The sequence below is a fragment of the Mobula birostris genome, chromosome 1, assembly GCF_030028105.1.
Source record: "Mobula birostris isolate sMobBir1 chromosome 1, sMobBir1.hap1, whole genome shotgun sequence".
Classification (NCBI taxonomy): domain Eukaryota; kingdom Metazoa; phylum Chordata; class Chondrichthyes; order Myliobatiformes; family Myliobatidae; genus Mobula; species Mobula birostris.
This window is the reverse complement of record NC_092370.1, coordinates 12,435,596-12,456,629: the sequence shown is the minus strand read 5'-3', so window position 1 is coordinate 12,456,629 and position 21,034 is coordinate 12,435,596. Positions and strand designations below refer to the sequence as shown.

Below are 21,034 nucleotides of genomic sequence, written 5' to 3'. Positions count from 1 at the left end.
TGCTCCATTTGCAAACCAACCCTTTGCGATTCAAGCACGTCCTTCTGCACAAGTCAGTTCATGGCCTCCTCTACTGCCACAATAAGGCCACTCTCAGGTTGGAGGAGCAACACTTCATATTCCGTTCGGGTGGTCTCCAATCTGACGGCATGTAGACCGATTTATCTAACTTACGGCAATTTCTCCCCTAGCTTTTCCTTTTTCTCCATTCACCACTCTTGCTCCCCTCTTACATTTTCCCTTCTCCCCACCTGCCCAACACCTCCCTCTTAGTGTGTCCCTTCTCCCTTCCTTTTTCCATGGTCCACTCTTCTCTGCTATCAGGTTCCTTCTTCAGTCCGTTACCATTTCCACCTACCATCCCCAGCTTCTCACTTCATCCCTCCTCATTCACACATCATCTCCCTCACCTAACACTACCAGTTTGTACTCCTTCCTCTCCCACACTTTCTTATTCCGGATTCTTCTCCCTTCCTTTTCAGTCCTGGTGAAGGGTCTCGGTCCAAAATGTCAACTGTTTATTCCCCTCCATAGATGCTGCCTGACCTTCTGAGTTTCTCCAGCACTTAGTGTGTGTTGCTTTGGATTTCCAGCATCCAGAGAACCTCTTATGTTTATGATTTACCCTGATGTTGTCTGGATTAGAAGCTATAAGCTCTCAGGGAAGGTTGGACAAACTTGAGTTGGTTCCTCTAGAACAGCAGAAGCTAAAGGGAGACCTGATAGAGTGATTTTTTAAACTTTATTTTTATTGTTTTGCCAATAACAGAACAAACAAGATAAAAACAGACAGGGTCATCATAAGTGAAGTAAAATCCGTATCTTGTAATAGAAAAAATGAATAGCGAAATGGATTACATTGCTGTATCAAGGTTAACCAAATTCTTATGTCCATAATTGTCTTTCAAAGTCTCAGGGGACCTTAAGATCCATAACTCTAAAGTCCATTCTGCAGGTTCCATCATAAGAAGAAATAAAACAAAGTTCTTCAAACAAATAAATGCACAATGAAGAAGTTATTTCAGGCTCAAATAGAATGTCCAATTTTCCCTGGATCTTTCAAATTGTTTAGTGGCATGTCTCAGAGAGAAAGTCAATTGTTCCATAACATAAATTTCTTGAACTATTTCTATCCATTCCAGGACTGTAGGAGACTCTTTGCTTAGCAACCTGATAGAGGTGTATAAGATTAAGAGAGACATACAGTAGATACAGTAGATTGAATCTTTTTTCCCAGGGTAGAAATATCAAATTTTTGAGGACATGTATTTAAGGTGAGAGGGAGAATGTTTAAGAGGACTGAGTGGGCAAGTCATACAGTACGAAAAGACCCTTCACCTCATCCGGTCCATTCTGACCAAGATTTGTATCTCAGCTAGTCCTATTTGCCTGCACTTGCCTCATATCCCTCTAAATCTTTCCCAACCATGTATCCTTCAAATTTGATTAATATATCTATTTCAATCATTTCTTCTGGCAGCTCATTCCATGTGCTGACCAACCTCCAGGTGATTAAGCTGCCTCCTAGGTTGTCATTAAACCTTTCCCTTCTCACCTTAAGCCTATATGGCTCACTTCTGGAATATTCTGAACAATTTTGGGCCCTATATCCCCTGGACCTTCTCTAAAATGCTGGCTTTGGAGAGGGTCCAGAGGAGGTTCGTGAGAATGATCCGGGAATGAAATGTTAACATATGAGGAGTGTTTGATGGCTCTAGGCCTGTACTCGCTGGACTTAAGAAGAATGAGGGGGGATCTCATTGAAACCTACTGAATATTGAAAGGCCTAGATTGAGTAAACGTGGAGAAGGTGGTTCCAGTGGTGGGACAGCCCAGGACCAGAGGGCCCAGCCTCAGAATGCAAGGATATCCTTTATACAGAGAAGAGGGGGAATTTCTTTAGCCAGAGAGTGATGAATCTGTGGAATTCATTGCCACAGACAGATGTGGAGGCCACGTCATTGGGTATATATAAAATGGAGGTTGATACGTTGTTGATTAGTCAGGGTGTCAATGGTTACAAGATGAAGACATGAGAATGGGTTTGAGAGGGAAAATAAACTAGCCACTGTATGTTTCAAAGTTTCAATGTACACCTGGGAACAACTTGAAACACTGGCCCAGGACAGAGGACTTTGGTGAGCCGCTGATGGCAGCCTATGCCCAGGTAGGGTACGATGGAATGGTGGAGTAGACTCAATGGGATGAATAGCCTTAGTCTGGTTTGAGAAATCCTACTTGAATAATCATTCCTGGTGAGATACTTGTGTCTTACCAAATCTCATTGTAATCTCAAAAATTAATTCTTTCAAAAACGACGTTTGAGTGGTGTAATTTCTGTTCATCATTGGTAAGCTTTGGCAGCCATTAGAATCCATCACAATCCACATGTCCTATCAGCGACGTCAACAGAGCTCTACCAAGACACGTTCTCGCAGGTTGGCGGCGGTTACTTAAAAAGGGAGCTTCGAGGGCGTTTGTCCATTGTACGGGGCCTATCAGTAGCGTCAACAGAGCTCTACGAACTAAATTAAAGTACAGAAGGGATAAGCGGAGCGGCCATTGTCGGGAGTAGGCCAGTGGCAAGAAAAGAAGCGAAAGGCTTTGGCTCAAAGGAGGCTTCGGCTCGGAAGAGGCGTCAGCTCTGTGTAAAGCGTCTGTTAAGACTTCCTGCAACACACATCAAATTTGCTGGTGAACGCAGCAGGCCAAGCAGTATCTCTAGGAAGAGGTGCAGTCGACATTTCAGGCCGAGACCCTTCGTCAGGACTAACTGAAGGAAGAGTGAGTAAGGGATTTGAAAGTTGGAGGGGGAGGGGGAGATCCAAAATGATAGGAGAAGACAGGAGGGGGAGGGATAGAGCCAAGAGCTGGACAGGTGATTGGCAAAGGGGATATGAGAGGATCAGGGGACAGGAGGTCCGGGAAGAAAGACAAGGTGGGGAGGAACCCAGAGGAAGGGCAAGAGGTATAGTCAGAGGGACAAAGGGAGAAAAAGGAGAGAGAGAGAAAGAATGTGTGTATATAAGTAAATAACGGGTGGGGTACCAGGGGGAGGTGGGGCATTAGCGGAAGTTAGAGAAGTCCATGTTCATGCCATCAGGTTGGAGGCTACCCAGACGGAATATAAGGTGTTGTTCCTCCAACCTGAGTGTGGCTTCATCTTTACAGTAGAGGAGGCCGTGGATAGACATGCCAGAATGGGAATGGGATGTGGAATTAAAATGTGTGGCCACTGGGAGATCCTGCTTTCTCTGGCGGACAGAGCGTAGATGTTCAGCAAAGCGGTCTCCCAGTCTGCGTCGGGTCTCGCCAATATATACAAGGCCACATCGGGAGCACCGGACGCAGTATATCACCCCAGCCGACTCACAGGTGAAGCGTCGCCTCACCAGGAAGGACTGTCTGGGGCCCTGTATGGTGGTAAGGGAGGAAGTGTAAGGGCATGTGTAGCACTTGTTCCACTTACACGGATAAGTGCCAGGAGGGAGATCAGTGGGGAGGGATTGGGGGGGAACGAATGGACAAGGGAGTCGCGTAGGGAGCGATCCCTGCGGAAAGCAGAGGGGGGGGAGGGAAAGATGTGCTTAGTGGTGGGATCCCATTGGAGGTGGCGGAAGTTACGGAGAATAATATGTTGGACCCGGAGGCTGGTGGGGTGGCAGGTGAGGACCAGGGGAACCCTATTCCTAGTGGGGTGGCGGGAGGATGGAGTGAGAGCAGATGTGCGTGAAATGGGGGAGATGCGTTTAAGAGCAGAGTTGATAGTGGAGGAAGGAAAGCCCCTTTCTTTAAAAAAGGAGGACATCTCCCTCATCCTAGAATGAAAAGCCTCATCCTGAGAGCAGATGCAGCGGAGACGGAGGAATTGCGAGAAGGGGATGGCGTTTTTGCAAGAGACATAGTCCAACCCTTTGATTTCCTTCTTTTTTCCCTCTCTTATTGTACCATTTAATTGGCTGTGGGGTGCTCTTCGTGCCGGATGTTGGAGAACTGGGACACCCAGGGTCTCCCAGGAAACTACATCTGCGTGAAGTGCATCCGGCTGCAGCTCCTTGAAGACCGTGTTAGGGATCTGGAGCAGCAACCGGATGACCATCGGCTTGTCAAGGAGAACGAGGAGATAATTGATCAAAGTTACAGGGAAGTCGTCACCCTGAAGCTGCTGGAGACGAGTAGCTGGGTGACCGTCAGGAGAAATGGAAATAGACAGTTAGAGCAGAGCACCCCTGTGGCCATTCCCCTCAAAAACAAGTGTACCGCTTTGGATACTTTTGTGGGGGATGACCTCTCGGGAGAATGTCATGGCGACCTGGTTACAGGCACTGACCAGGGGTCCGAGGTGCAGAAGGGAAAGGAAGAGAAGAAGGGAGTGGTAGTGATAGGGGACTCGATAGTGAGGGGAACAGACAGGAGATTCAGTGGACGTGAACGGGACACCCGGATGGTATGTTGCCTCCCAGGTGTCAGGGTCAGGGATTTGAGAGAGGGAGGGGGAGCAGCCATATGTCTCGGTACATATTGGTACCAATGAAATAGGAAGGAAAAGAAATGAGGTCCTGAAGAGAGAATTTAGAGAGCTAGGTAGAAAGTTGAGAAGCAGGACCTCCCGGGTAGTAATTTCTGGATTGCTGCCTGTGTCACGCGCCAGTGAGGGTAGAACAGGATGATTTGGCAGATAAATGTGTGGCTGAGAAGCTGGTGCAGGGGGCAGGGCTTCAGGTTCTTGGATAATTAGGATCTCTTCTGGTGGAGGTATGACCTGTTCAAAAGTGACAGTTTGCACCTGAACCCAAGGGGGACCAATATTCTCATGGGCAGGTTTGTTAGAGCTGTTGGGGAAGGTTTAAACTAATTTGACAGTGGGGTAGGAACCAGAGCGAAGGGACTCAGGATAGGACAGATGGTAAAAAAAAAGTAAAGATAGCATGCAATCAGACTGTCAGGAAGGGCAGGCAGGTGATGGGACTTATTGCAGCCAACAGGCTGAGTATCAAATCATTAGGGATGCAGAATCAGAAAGGATAGCAAATACAGTACTCAAGGTGTTGTATCTAAATGTGTGTAGTATAAGAAATAAGGTGGATGATCTTGTTGTAATATTACAGGTTGCCAGGTATGATGTTGTGACCATCACTGAATCGTGGCTGAAGGACGTTTGTAGTTGGGAGCTGAATGTCTAAGGTTACATGTTATATTGGAGGGATAGGAAGGTAGGCAGAGGGGGTGGTGTAGCTCTACTGATAAAGAATTGCACCAAATCAGTAAAAAGATGTGACATAGGATCGGAAATTGTTGGATCCTTGTGGGTTGAGTTAAGAAACTGCAAGGGTAAAAGGACGTTGATGGCAGTTATATACAAGCCTCCCAACAGTGGCTGGGAGGTGGACCACAGGTTACAACAGGAAATAGAAAAGACAAGTCAAAAGGGCAATGTTATGGTAGTCATGGGAGATTTTAACATGCAGGTCGATTGAGAAAATCAGGTTGGTATTGGATCTCAAGGAAGTGAGTTTGTTGAATGCCTAAGGGATAGCTTTTTAGAGCAGTTTCTCGTTAAGCCTTCTAGGGGATCAGCTATACTGGATTGGATGTTATGTAATGAACCGGAGGCAATTAGGGAGCTCAAGGTAAAAGACCCCTAAGGAACCAGTGATCACATTATGATTGAGTTCAACTTAAAATTTGATAGGGAGAAAGTAAATTTGAAGTAGCAGTATTTCAGTGAAGTAAATTACAGTGGTATGAGAGAGGAGTTGACCAAAGTAAATTGGAAGGAGCTGCTGGCAGGGATGACAGCAGAGCAGCAATGGTGTGCGTTTCTGGGAAAAATGAGGAAGGATAGGACACACATATTCCAAAAATGAAGAAATATTCAAATGGTAAAAAAAGTACAACCATGGCTGACAAGGGAAGTCAAAGCTATTGTAAAAACAAAAGAAAGGTCATACAGCAAAGCTAAAATTAGTGGGAAGATAGAGGATTGGGAAGTTTTTAAAAACCTACAGAGAAACTAAAAAAAATCATTAAAAGGGAAAAGATGAAATATGTAACTAATATCACATTGGACAGTAAAAGTTTTTTCAAGTTAAAAATAAAAGAAAAATGACAGTGGATATACAAACGTTTGTAGGACTGCTAGAAAATGAGGCTGGAGAAATAATAACAGGGGACAAGGAGATGGCAGATGAACTAACTGAGTATTTTGCATCAGTCTTCACTGTGGAGGACACTAGCAGTATGCCTGATGTTGTAGTGTGTGAAGGAAGAGAAGTGGGCGCAGTTACTGTTTAAGAGAAAAGATGCTCAAAAAGCTGAAAGACCTAAAGGTACATAGGTCACCTGGACCAGAGGAACTGCACCCTAGTGTTCTGAAAGCGGAAGCATTATAGATTGTGCTGGCATTAGAAATGATCTTTCAGAAATCATGGACTCTGGCATAGTGCCAGAGGACTGGAGAATTGCAAATGTTACTCCACTCTTAGCAAAAGGAGGAAGGCAGCAGAAAGGACATTACAGACCAGATAGCCTGACCTCAGTGGTTGGGAAGATGTTAGAGTCAATTGTTAAGGATGAGGTGATGGAGTACTTGGTGACACAGGACAAGTTAGTACAAAGTCAGCATCCTGCCTGATGAACTTGTTGGAATCCTTTGAGGAAATTACAAGTGGATGTTGTGTATTTGGACTTTCAGAAGGCCTTTGACAAGGTGCCACATGAGGCTCTTACTAAGTTAAGAGCCCATGGTATTACAGGAAAGTTACTGGCATGGTTAGAGCATTGGCTGATTGGTAGGAGGCAGTGAGTAGGAATAAAAGGATCCTTTTCTGGTTGGCTGCCAGTGATTAGTGGTGTTCCGCAGGGTCAGTGTTGGGACTGATTCTTTTAATGCTGTATATAAATGATTAAGATGATGGAATAGATGGCTTTGTTGCCAAATTTGTAGATGATACAAAGATTGGTGGAGGGGTAGGTAGTGTTGAGGAAATAGGATGTAGAAGGACTTAGACAGATTAGGAGAATGGGCAAGAAAGCAGCAAATGAAATACAATGTTGGGAAATGCATGGTAATACACTTCGGTAGTAGAAATAAATATGCAGACTATTTTCTAAACGGGGAGAAAATACAGGAATCTGTGATGCAGAGGGACTTGGAAGTCCTTGTGCAGAACACCCTGAAGGTTAACTTGCAGGTTGAATCGGTGGTGAGGAAGGCAAATGTCATATTAGCATTCATTTCAAGAAGACTAGAATACAAGAGCAGGGATGTGATGCTGAACCTTTATAAGGCACTGGTGAGGCCTCACCTTGAGTATTGTGAACAGTTTTGAGCTCCTCAGCTTAGAAAAGATGTGCTGGCATTGGAGAGGGTCCAGAGGAGGTTCACAAGGATGATTCCAGGAATGAAAGGGTTATCTTACAAGGGAACATTTGATAGGTCTGGGTCTGTACTCTCTAGAATTCAGAAGGGGATCTCATTGAAACCTTTCGAATGTTGAAAGGCCTAGACAGAGTAGATGTGGACAGGACGTTTCCCATGGTGGGGGAGTCTAGGACAAGAGGGCACAGGATAGAGGGGTACCCTTTCAAAACAGAGATGTGGAGAAATTCCTTGAGCCAGAGGGTGGTGAATTTGTGGAATTTGTTGCCACATGCAGCTGTGGAGGCCAGGTCATTGGGTGTATTTAAGGCAGAAATTGATAGGTTCTTGATTGGACACAGCATCAACGGGTACAGGGGGAAAGCCGGGAACTGGGGTTGAGGAGGAGATACAGAAAAAAAGGATCAGCTATGATCGAATGGCGGAGCAGACTCGATGGGCCAAGATGGCCTAAATCTGCTCTCATGTCTTATGGTCCTCAGCAACTCCTGAATCTATAATGGTTCTGATCTTATTGTGACTCCTATAGCTACGACTTACGCTGGGGATTTAGCTCAAACGGTAGGGTGCTCGCTTTGCATGCCAGAGGTAGCAGAATCCATACCTGCATTCTCCATCACACTGTAGTGTAGCAGTTAACAAAGTTAATTTCAGGACGTCAGAGTTTGTTCAACTCCGGCATCGTCTGCAAGGAATTCGTACCTTCTCCCATGGGTTTTCTCCTGGTGCTCTGGTACAGTCAAAGACTAGTGGGTTGACTTGTCATTGTAAATTATCCTGTGATTAGGCTGGGTTAAACAGGTGCTTTGCTTGGTGGCACAGCTCTTTGGGTTGGAAGGGCCTGTTCTGAACCGTATCTCTGAATTAAAGTTCAACTTCAAGTTCAAACTAAATTTATTATCAAAGTAAATATAATGTATATGTCATTATATACAATGATAAAGCCATTTTGCCCAACGAATTAGGTCTGCTCTGCCACTTCATCATGGCTGATTTATTTTTCCTCTCAGCCCCAATCTCCTGCCTTCTCCTCATATTCCCTGATGCCCTGATTAATCAATAAACTATCAACCTCTTTCTCAAATATACCCAATGACTTGGCCTCCACAGCCGCCTATGGCAACAAAGTCCACAGATTTACCAGTCTTTGGCTTAAGAAGTACCTTCTCATCTCTGATCTAAATGGATGTCCCTTTATTCTGACGCTGGGTCCTCTGGTCATAAACTCACTCACTATAGGAAATACCCGCTCCACATCCACTCTATTGTGCTCTTCACCATTCGATAGGTTTCAAAGAGATCCCCCCACGCCCCTGTCATTCTTCTGAGTTTCAGAGAGTACAGGCCCAGAGCCATCAAAAGCTCTTCATATGATAAGCCTTTCAAACCTGGAATCATTTTCATGAACATTCTTTGAACCCTCTCCAATATCAGCACATCCTTTCTTAGATAAGGGGTCTAAAACAGCTCACAATACTCTGCGAGGCCTCTCCAGTGCCTTATAAAGCCTCAACATTGCATCTTTGCTTTTATATTCTAGGCTTCTTGAAATGAACGCCAACAACACTTACATTCATTTCCTTGCGGGCATACTCAGTAAGTCCAAGAGCCATAATCGAATCAATAAAAGACTGCACCCAACCGGGTGGGCAAACAACCAGAGTACAAAAGAGAATGAACTGTGCAAATACGAAGGAACAAAGAAATAATTATAATGAATAATTAAGCAATAAACATCAAGACGAAGAGTCCTTGACAGTGACTACATAGGATGCCGGAAAAGTTCGGTGATGAGGCAAGTGAAGTTGAGTGTAGTTATCCCCTCTGGGGCAAGAGCCTGATGGTAGTAATTGTTTCTGAATCTGGTGGTGCGGATCCTAGAGAATTAAAGCAGCAATGACAGAATATCTTCAAATGAAGAAGCACTTAACGCTCAGAGATGCTTTTCACATTCAAATAGATTTGTCCCTTAAAATACAATCACATTTTGACACATTTGTTTTGATTCAAATTCTTCTACAGAGTCGATTTTTCAAGGAACCATCCTTCCTCATGCTCTAATGTACGGAATTCAGAAGCATCTGTGATTTTTTTTACTTTTCACTCAATTTTATTGGTGCTTTAGATTCCTGGATGTTACACCAGCGGTCCCCAACCACTGGGCCACGGACCGGTACCGGGTCGCAAAGCATGCGCTACCGGGCCGTGAGGGAACGATATGATTTGGCGATATGAGTCAGCTGCACCTTTTCTCATTCCGTCACAATCTGTTGAGCCATTACGCATGCGAGGTCATGACCCGCGCGTCATCCGTGTCAGCGCGGGAAGGAAATCAACTCCTTAAGCTTGCAAATGACAGTGGGCTGAAAAGTATATTTGACATAACATCTCTGCCGGCATTCTGGATCAAAGTCAAGGCTAAATATCCTGAGATAGGCACAAAAGCACTGAAAATGTTGCTTCCATTTCTAACATCATATCTCTGCGAAGCAGAGTTTTCGGCAATGAATGCAACGAAAACTAAATTGCGGAATAGACTGGACATAAGGAACCCCCTTCGAGTATCGCTGTCTCCCAACACCCCTCAATAGGACCGTGTTGTTGCAGGGAAACAAGCCCAGAGCTCCCACTGATTCAGCGATATTGGTGTGTTGCAATGATTTTATATGTTCATACGGGGAAAATATGTGCTGTGTGTTTAATATCCAAACGTTACTTAAAATGTTATGATGTTATTGACTTATATAACCATATAACAATTACAGCAGGGAAACAGGCCATCTCTCCCCTTCTAGTTCGTGCCGAACGCTACTCTCACCTAGTCCCACCAACCTGCACTCAGCCCACAACCCTCCATTCCTTTCCTGTCCCTATACCTATCCAATTTTTCTTTAAATGATAATATCGAACCTTCTTCTGCCACTTCTACTGGAAGTTCGTTCGACACTTACTTCAAACTCCCCTGTCCTCCCCTGATAATTGACTTATCACTATATTCATGCAAGGAAAACATGCGCTGTGTGTTTAATATGAAATTCTTTAGATAAACCCTTTTAGAAACCAAATTGAGTGTATTAGCAACTTATCACCGATGTTCCGGTCGTGATTAACACCCCACCACCACCCCCCCGGAACAGAATCGCCAAAAACGATTTGCAAAAAAAAAATCGGCAGGTACACGCATGCGCAATGGCGCCGCGCAAGGCTTCATGGTCATTGTAGTCTTTCTCTGGGTAAACACAACGTATTTGACTGCTACTCTTGGCCTTTGGCAACCCTACCCCACCCCCCCCCCCCCCCCCCACCTTGGGTCGGCCAGTCCGCAAGAATATTATCAATATTAAACCGGTCCGCAATGCAAAAAAGGTTGGGGACCCCTATGTTACACGATAGAATTCCCTTGCTGGGGCAGGGGAGACTGGGATTCCTCATGCTGTAAACTCAGCTAGCTCCATCACGGACACAACCTTCCCCACCAGCAAGGACATCTACTTCCTTAGAAGTTGACAAAGATGCAGCATTTCATCCTAAACTTTGACAGACATCGATAGATGTGCGGTGACTGGCTGTACCATGGCCTTATATGGAAACACCAATGCCCTTGAAGGGAAAAGTCTGCAAAAAGTAGTGGATATGACCCAGTCCATCGTGGGGATAGACCCCGTCCCCACCATCTACATGGAGTACTGTTGCAGGCAAGCAGCATCCATCACCAAGGAGCCCCACCATCCACGACATGCTCTCTTCTCACCGCTGCCATCAGGAAGGAGGTACAGGAGCCTCAAGACCTGCACCACCAGGTTCAGGAACAGTCACTAGCCCTCAACCATAACCAGAAGGTATAACTTCACTCACCCCAACTCTGAGCTGTTTCCACTACCAAAGGACTCACTTTCATCTTATTTCATGCTCTCGATATTTATTGTTTGTTTATTATTATTATTGTTATTTTCTTTTTTATCTTTTTGTATTTGCACAGTTTGTTGTCTTTTGTACATTGGTTATTTGTCTGCCCTGTTTTGTGCAGCCTTTCATTCATTCTATTGTGTTTCTCTGTACTTACTGTGAAAGCCCACAAGAAAACAAATCTCAGGGTTGTACATGGTGACAAAATGTACTTTGATAATAGATTTACTTTGGGCTTTGAAGAGGTGGTGCCTCAAAAAAGTAGCAACCACCATTAAGGACCTTCACCATCAAGGCCGTGCCCTCTTCTCGTTACTACCATCAGGAGGGAGGTACAGGAGCCTGAAGACCCACACTCAACAATTCAGGAGCAGTTTCTTCCCTCCACCATCAGAAAAGTCCATGAGCACTGCCTCATGTTCCTCTTTGGCACTATTCATTGATTTATGTATGGGTTAATAGGTTAATTGGTCATATTGGTATAATTTGGCAACAATCTGATTTTAATTACCTCAGAATCTAGAGTCCCTTCAGGTTTCTGCTGGATGTACGGGTGGGGATTTACCTCCGACATTACAAACTAATGGAATTCTGGTGCAGTTTACGGCCTTCGAGATTCAGAAACTTACCTTCCACCATTCCTCATTAGAATCATCCAGCAGTAAAATTCTGTCACCAGCCCTGCAATGTTGAATAAACAAATAACATTAGCCTTCAACTACACCACCTCCCTATGCTGCCTTACAATTAAAGGTTTAAAAAATACCCATTAATTCATGGAGAGTCGGTGGTACTCCTGGTAACTTTGGTCGCACTGTTCCTTTCATTAACACCATAACCCACAGAAAACAATGGAGTATTGTGAGCAGTTTTGGGCCCTTTACTTTAGAAAGGATGTGTTGGCATTGGGGACAGCGAAGGTTCAGAACAACAATCCCAGGAATGCACACAAAATGCTGGAGGAACTCAGCAGGCCAGGCAGCATCTATGGAAAAGAATAAACAGTCAACGTTTCGGGCCAAGACCCTTCATCAGGACTGGAGAAAAAAAATGAGAAATCAGAGTAAGAAGGTGGGGGGAGGGGAGGAAGAAATACATCGACTTCTCGAATTTCCAATAATGCCCCCCTCCTACTTCCCTCTCTCACCTTATCTCCTTACCTGCCCATTACCTCCCCCTTTCTTCCACAGCCTTCTGTCCTTTCCTGTCAGATTCCCCCTTCTCCAGCCCTTTATCCCTTTCACCAATCAGCTTCCCGGCTCTTCACTTCACCTCTCCCCCTCCCCTGGTTTCACCTGTCACCTACTAACGTACTTCTTCCTCCCCTCCCTCCATCTTCTTAGTCTAACTTCTCATTTTTTTTCTCCAGCCCTGATGAAGGGTCTCGGCCCAAAACGACAACTGTTTACTTTTTTCCACAGACCCAGCCTGACCTGCTGAGTTCCTCCAGCGTTTTGTGAGTGTTGCTTGGATTTCCAGCATCTGCAGAATTTCTCTTGTTTGTGATTGAATCCCAGGGAATGAAAGGATTTGAGGAGTGTTTGGTGGCTCTGGGCCTGTACACACTGGAGTTTAGAAGAATGAGGCAGGGGGAATCTCACTGAAACTTATCGAATAGTGAAAGGCCTAGAGAGAATGGAGTTCCTTAAGGTTGTTACAGCCGAGGGTGGTAATGGGAACAAGTTCCCGCCACCTATTAAATGCTCCCAGTGGCATGTGTCTCAAATAGCCTCTGACAACCAAGTCCAGCTTCTGCCTTTCATGTGTGGCTTAGCTACTAAGCCCAGCAGAAACATTTTTATTGACAGGAGAAGGGGAAAAGGCAGGTTACTGGCACCTTAAAATCAGTCACTTCAGGCATCTGGGGATCGTCAGCTGTGGTTGGCAGCGCATCTAGGAGAAGGAAAACTCTGATCTCAAACCTCTGCTGTCTTACGGCTATACCCACTCATGGGGCAGGCTTCAGGAGCAAACGCCGAGGGAAAATCTGGAACTGAAGTCCCTCAGGCAGTCCTACGTTGAGTTCAAAGCTAACTGGCAACTCCTACGACACCGCCGGGGCCAAACTATCAGTCTCTGCCGTTCCTTTGGGTTCATTAGATGTGTGGAGAGGGGGAGCTTGCTACAAGGGCAGCAGCTTGTTCTCCAGATTGTATTGCCTGGGCTTACGTATCTAGACAGCTAGGACACAACATCCATAGTCAACCCTGACCAACGGAGGCCCAGGCCAGATCAAATGGATGTTGAGAGGATGCTTTCACCCTCAGAATACAAGGGCGTCCCCTTATAACAGAGTTGAGGAGGGATTTCTTTAGCCTCAGAATACAAGAATTATTGCTGATATTTCCAGCACAGGAAATTATGTCCCACAGTCCACATGATCAGCTACTCCGGATGAGATAGCAAACTGGATTCAACACTGGTTTTACAGGAGAAGCCAGACAGCGCTGGTAGAATCGATGGAACTCAGGGATCGGTGCTAGTTGTTTGTCATCTATATCAACAATCTGGATGATAATTTGGTAAACTGGATCAGCAAATTTGCAATGACACCACCACTGGGTGTGTAGTCGACAGCGAGGAAGACAATCCGAGCCTGCAGCGGGATCTAGGCCAGCTGGAAAACTGGCCAAGGAGTTTTAATGCAGACAGGTGTGAGATGTTACGCTTTCAGAGGACAAATCAGGGCAGGATTTACACAGTGAACAGTAGGCACTGAGGAGTGAGGTAGAACAAAGGGATCTAGAAATACAGATCATAATTCTTTGGAAGTGGAGTCACAGGTAGATAGAGTCATAAAGAGAGCTTATGGCATATTGGCCTTCATAAACCAAAGTAATCAGTACTGGAGTTGGGATGTTACGTGAAACGTGTATAAAACATTGGAGAGACCTAATTAGATTAGATTAGATTAGATTAGATTCAACTTTATTGTCATTGTGCCAAGTACAGATACAAAGCCAATGAAATGCAGTTAGCATCTGACCAGAAATGCAAAGAATAGTGTTATTTACAAAATAACTGCAAATAAAAAGTAACTGCTACAGCACACAAATATAAAAGTACTGAGACAGTACAATATGGATGCAATACTGCTTAGCGCTGTGATGTGAGGTTCAGCAGGGTCACAGCCTCAGGGAAGAAGCTCTTCCTGTGCCTGCTGGTGCGGGAGCGGAGGCTCCTGTAGCGCCTACCGGATAGGAGGAGAGTAAAAAGTCCATGGTTAGGGTGAGATGCATCCTTGATAATGCTTTTCACCCTGCACAGGCAGCGTTTATGGTAGGTGTTCTCAATGGTGGGCAATTGGGTGCCGATAATCCGCTGGGCAGTTTTCACCACACGCTGGAGTGCTTTGCAGTCTGATACGGGACAATTGCCATACCACACTGAGATGCAGTTACTGAGTATGCTCTCAATGGTACAGCAGTAAAAGCCCAACAGTATCCTGGGACAGAGGTGAGCTTTCTTGATGCTCCGCCGGAAATAAAGGCACAGTTGCGCCTTTTTGATCAGGATGGAGGAGTTCCTCGGAAATGAGGACACCAAGGAATTTGAAGCTTGATATACACTCCACTACAGCTCCGTTGATGTAGGTGAGGACGTGATGTGGCTCCTAGCATGCCTGAAGTCCACAATGATCTCCTTGGACTTCTGGGTGTTAAGGGCCAAGTTGTTATCGGCACACCACACTGCCAGGTGCTGGACCTCATCCCTGTAGGCCGTCTCATCATCCCCTCTGATCAGGCCAACCACTGTGGTGTCGTCTGTGAACTTGATTATAGAGTTAGAACCATGTACAGGAACGCAGTCACAGGTGAAAAGGGAGTACAGAAGAGGGCTCAGCACACAGCCTTGAGGCACGCCAGTGTTCAGGGTGAGAATGGAGGAGGAGAGGTTGTCTAACTGAACTGATTGGGGTCTGTTAATCAGAAAGTCCAAGGTCCAGTTGCAGAGGGATGAGCTGTTACCAAGCTGGCAAAGTTTGGCGATCAGCTTGGAGGGGATCACAGTATTGAATGCCGAACTAAAGTCAATGAACAGCATTCTGACGTAAGAGTTGGGGCTGTCCAGGTGGGTCAGGGCAGAGTGAAGTGCCATGGAGATGGCGTCCTCTGTTGACCGGTTGGTGCGATAGGCAAATTGATGGGGGTCCAGGGTAGTGGGCAGACAGGATTTCAGATGTGATAGAACCAGTCTCTCAAAGCACTTTGCAATGATGGGGGTGAGTGCAACTGGACGGAAGTCATTCAGGCTTGTGGCAGTGTATGCATTTTGAACGCCAAATTTGGGACTGGGTAAATTGATTGGGTTAAAATTCCCAAAAGAAAGAAAGGGCAAACAGCAGAAATGGAGATTGAGGAATTTCTAAAGGCGCCAACCTTGGAGGCATTAGAGGATGCCAGGAAATCAGAATTGGCAACTGTGGCCAAACGGTTGAATCTTTTTAAGGGGAAGTTGACAATGAGGAGAGCGGAGATACACAGAGCTATCATAGAGCATTATGTATCTAAAGGTGTGTTTCCCCAAGGGGAGCTGGAGGTGGTATCTATGGGAAAACCTGGTGGAGAAGCAGTACAGCTACAGATGGAAAAATTGAGACTCGAGCACGAGTTCCAGGTAAGGCAGCTAGAACAAGAAGAGAAACAGTTAGAACGGCAAGAGAGGGAGAGAGGCAGTTAGAGCGACAAGAGAGAGAAACAGAGGGAAAGGGGATTTGAGCTGGAGAAGTTAAGGATGACGCTAGCACAGGGCCCCATGCGGAACCAAGGTGGAGGGTTCAGGGCGACCCAGGAGGTTAGGCTGATTCCCCCATTTGACGAGGCCGATGTTGATCGGTACTTTCTACATTTTGAAAAAGTCGCTGCAAGTCAGGACTGGCCGAGGGATAAGTGGGCTGTTTTGCTTCAGAGTGTACTTAAAGGAAAAGCTCAACAAGCTTACTCGGCATTGTCCGCAGAAGATGCCCAGAGGTATGATGTAGTGAAGGAGGCAATACTCAGGATTTATGAGTTGGTCCCGGAGGCATACCGGCAGAGGTTCCGGAATGCGAGGAAGCAGTGGGGCTGCACGTATTTAGAGTTTGCCCGTGAGATGCAGATGTATTGTGAGCATTGGTGCACCTCGAAAGGGGTCAATGGGGATTATGACAGACTGCTACAGCTAATACTGATTGAGCAGCTTAAAGGTTGTGTCCCTGAAGGTATGAGACCCTACCTAGATGAAAAAGAGGCAGGAACCTTAGCTGCAACTGTTAAGTTAGCGGATGAATATGTGTTAACGCACAAAGCAAAGTTTACCCCCAAGTAAAAGCTACCAGAAGGGTAGTCAGGATGGCGGGGAGAGTCCGCCAGAAAAGTCAGAAAGTAAGCCGGGGACTAGTGAGAAGGATACGGAAGACCGGGAGCAGTTTAGTAGGAAGTCTCCTGGGGTCGTATGCTATAATTGTGGGAAAGCCGGTCACATTGCGTCCAGCTGCTTTGCCCCAAAGAAGGAGACGGGGAAAGGAAAAACGACAATTCCGACTGGCTGTATTGAGCTGGCAAATAAACCGCTAGGGGGGGGAAGAGGTCTGATAAAGTTCAGGAAGGGCGCGAGAAGTTTATCTCGGCCGGATTGGTGTCGGTGAAGGAGGGGTTAAACCCGGTTCCAGTACGGATCTGGAGAGACACTGGAGCTTGTCAGTCACTGATCTTAAGGAGTGTTTTAGACTTCAGTTTAGAGACCGAGACTGGGGAGGTCAGTGTGATAAAAGGCATTGGGAAAGGGACTGAAGCAGTACCTTTGCACCAGATACACCTAAAAAGCGACTTGGTCTCCGGACCGGTGACGATCGGGGTGAGGCCCGAACTACCGATGGAAGACGTGGAGGTCTTACTCGGTAATGACCTCACTGGCGGAGAAGTGTACCCAGCAGTAAGATTGACAAGACAGCCTGCCAGCATTGAGGCCTCGCCCATGGACTCACAGGCTTATCCCGTTTGCGCAGTGACTTGGTGCATGTCCAGAAAGGCTGCCGAAGCGAATGCAGATTTAGCGGAGACATTTTTACCAGCCTTGTACCAGGAGGGGTTAGAAGGTGAGAAGCAGCGTAGTGAAACAGAAGGAAGCAAGGGAGTTGAGGTAGACTTATCATTAGCAAGGAAGGAATTTATACAGGCTCAGGAGCAAGACAAGGAGCTGATGGTTTTGACGGAGACAGCTCTCTCCTAAGCAGAATTAACAAGGGAGCCAGTGGGCTATTATGTGAAGGAGGGAGTACTAAGGAGGAAATGGAGACCAAGTACCGTGCCTGCAGATGAGGAATGAGGGGTGGTGCCGAAAATTTATGGGGATGAGATTCTTAACCCGGCCCACAAGATACCCCTCAGTGGACATTGTGGGGGTGAGGAAGACAGTCGATAGAATCATGAAAGAGTTTTACTGGCCGCACAGGAGGAAGAATGCTATTGACTATTGTAGACGTGAGCTAACAGAGTTACAGGCTATTGATATGCTAACAGCTTGCCACGATAGGCGAGCAGACCTAGTCGGTGTTATCACGAAAACTAATGAGGCTAGGGTGCCACCTGATAAGGGGAAAACCCATTTTGAAAAGATAAGTATGGTGCCGACCAGATGGGAGAACTCTATTGGGTTAAGGGTCTCTCCCTTAACCCCCAAACAGAGCGAGCCGCTAAGAAAGCTAATTAACCGGCACGCACACGTATGTCCGGATGTCCCGAGGCGATGCAAAGAGCCGGGACATGGTGTTGTTGTCAAATCAGGTCAGCATAGTAAGCAACACCCCTACAGGATGATTAATTCAGTGACAAAAGGGCTAAGGAACGCAGAAGCGTATATTGACGATTTAGTGGTCTGGAGTGACACGTGGGAGGAGCACATTGTGGCAGTAGAGGAACTGTTTAAAAAGCTGGTTGAAGCCAGCCTGACAGTGAACCTCGCAAAAAGTGAATTCAGCCACGGAAGGATCACTTATCTGGGATTTCTGGTAAGACAGGGGCAGCTGGCACTGATGCAGGCTAAGGTGCGGGCTATCGCTGAAGTCCCCACCCCGACAGACAAGAAAGCCCTGAGAAGGTTCTTGGGGATGGTGGGGTACTATCGGAAGTTTTGCAAAAACTTTGCGAATATTACCCTCCCTCTTACTAAGCTCTTGCCAAAGAATGCTAAGTCTGTGTGGGACGACCTTTGTTATATGTGTCCGGGACGGAAACCACTGAGAATTTACACTGATCACAACCCATTAGTTTTTTTGGCCACTATGAAGGATAAAAACAAAAGGTTGCTAAGTTGGAGCCTGGTCTTAGAGGATATTAAAGTAAAACATATAAGAGGAACGGAAAATGTGATTGCTGACTATCTGTCAAGGTGTTGAAAACTTAAAGTTCTCTGTATTAGCCTTATAGCTGATGACCCTGTATATTACTGTGTATCTAATAATGTATTCATGCTCATAATTTTTACCCCAGTAAAAATCCTTTGAAGGATAGGGGTGTGACGACAAACCAAGTTATCAGAAGATTGATGCTGATGAGAGAGATAAGGGAGACAATGGAGAAACATTCAAAATGCTAATAAGAGAGAAGAGAGAGATTAACGAAAAGAGACACAGTTCCAAGTATTGACAGACCGATTGCTTTGAACCTGAACTGTTTGAAGTTTGATGGACAGGCGATACCCCAGCAGGGGGATAAAAGGAACAGGTTCGCTAAGGCACGAGACACACCACGAGATCACGAGATAATGAGACCCTGGAAGAGCGGTGTGCCCCCACAAGTTGGTGGGAGTTGAGGTCTGGTTACGGGAACCGACCATAGACGCACAGGGTGAAAAGGGTGCGATTGGTGAGAACCTGGTGTGTGTGTCCGTCCTTGCCTGGGTGCCGGGTTCACCAAGGAAGAACGGTCGTATCCAGAACGGAGGGGTCACAGTCGGTGACCACAGAAAACATTAAAAGGGTTCGCCCGAAAGTTAACTGTGAAGAACATCAAAGGTCTGTCTGAATCAGATTTGCATATTATCTCTCTCTCTCTCTCCAATGGCACAACAGCAATTACTGCGAACTGTACTAAGCTGAACTGAACTCTGCGTCACTTGAGACTGATCATTTTACCCCTAAACTGCGATAGAGCTTGGTTGATTCCTATTACCCTAGTTCTGTGTACATGTGTGTTTTATCATTGCTAATCTGTTGCATTTAGAGTACTGTGTTACTTATTTTTTTAATAAAACTTTATTAATTTCTGTTAAACCAGACCCCAACTAAGTGGTCCATTTCTGCTGGTTTGGCAACCCAGTTATGGGGTACGTAACATCCCTTAGAACGTAGAAGATTGAGAGGAGGTTTGATAGGTGTTTACAAAGGTATGGGGGGTATAGATAGGGTGAACGCAAGCAGGCTTTTTCCACTGAGGTTGGGCAGGACTACAACCAGAGGTCATGGGTTAAGGGTGAAGGGTGAGATGTTTAAGGGGAACACGGGGGGAAACCTCTTCACTCAGGGGGTGGTGAGAGTGTGAGATCAGCTGCCAGCACAAGTGGTGCTTGTGAGCTCAATTACAACATTTAAGAGAAGTTTGCAAAGGTACACGGATAGCAGGGATTAGGAGGGTTATAGTCCTGGTGCAGGTCGATGGGAGTAGGCTGATTAAATGGTTTTGGTATGGACTAGATAGGCCAAAGGGCCTTTTTCTGTGCTGCACTACTCCATGACTCTATGACATACGCCAGTGATATTAAATCAGATTGTGATTCAGTTCTGATTTTGTTTCAGTGCTCTGTGACTTTGACCCTATGATAATCAGTACACTTGAAACAATTATGTTTATTTCCTACAGTATCACAAAATAAAACCACTACTATTGTCTTTGCTTCTGGAGTGAAGGAAGATGAGAGATGGCCTGATAAAAGTGTACAAGATGATAAGAGGCATAGATTGTCAGCTTCCTCAGGGCAGAAATGTTTAACATGAGGTGGCATAACGTTAAGTTGATTTTGGAAGCAAGTATGGGGGATATCAGAGTTGTTCTTCAGGTAGAGAGTGGTGGGAATGTGGAATGTGCTGCCTGGGCTGGTTGAAGAGGCAGATACATTCATCATCATCATCATGTGCCGTGTCGTATGACACAGGCAATTCTTCCTCTTGACCATGGTTGTTCTTGGCATATTTCTCTACAGAAGTGGTTTGCCATTCCCTTCTTCTGGGCAGCGTCTTTACTGGACGGGTGACCCCAGCCATTATCAGTACTCTTCAGAGACTGTCTGCCTGGGGTCAGTGGTCACGTGACCAGGATTCGTGATAGGGACCAGCTGCTCGTACGACCAGATGGGAGACCGTGGCTTTATGTGAGCTTGATCGGGGCTAAGCAGGTGCTACACCTCGCCCAAGGGTTGACCTGCAGGCTAGCGGAGGCAAGGAGCACCTCACACCTCCTTTGGAAGTGACGTAGCTCCACCTCGCACCCAGCAGATACGTTAAGGACATTTAAAAGACTCTTCGATAGGCACATAGGGTACATAGGAAGGAAAGGCTAGACTGACCTTAGACTAGGTTGAAGCATTGGGATGAAGAGTCTGTACTGTAGTGTAGTGTTCTACGTTCTATATTCTACCAGGAATTGAAAAAATAGGCAGAATGTATTCTTTAGCTTATTGAAATACAGGAGATTATGTATGATAAATGCTTTTGCTGGGCCCAGGAAGAAGCTAACATTAAAGGCTTGATAACATTAAGTGTAAAGTATGCTG

General features: G+C 45.8%; 1 protein-coding gene across 4 annotated transcripts in view; it reads right to left on the bottom strand.

Moving 5' to 3' along the window:
• The window catches only part of stac (SH3 and cysteine rich domain), a 180,082-nt gene that overhangs the window by 30,129 nt on the left and 128,919 nt on the right, over window positions 1-21,034 (bottom strand). For all 4 annotated transcript variants that reach the window (XM_072252510.1, XM_072252503.1, XM_072252527.1 and 1 more), the window contains one exon: window positions 11,917-11,968. In XM_072252510.1, the coding sequence (XP_072108611.1) occupies window positions 11,917-11,968 (52 nt within the window). The remainder of the gene's footprint in view (window positions 1-11,916; window positions 11,969-21,034) is intronic.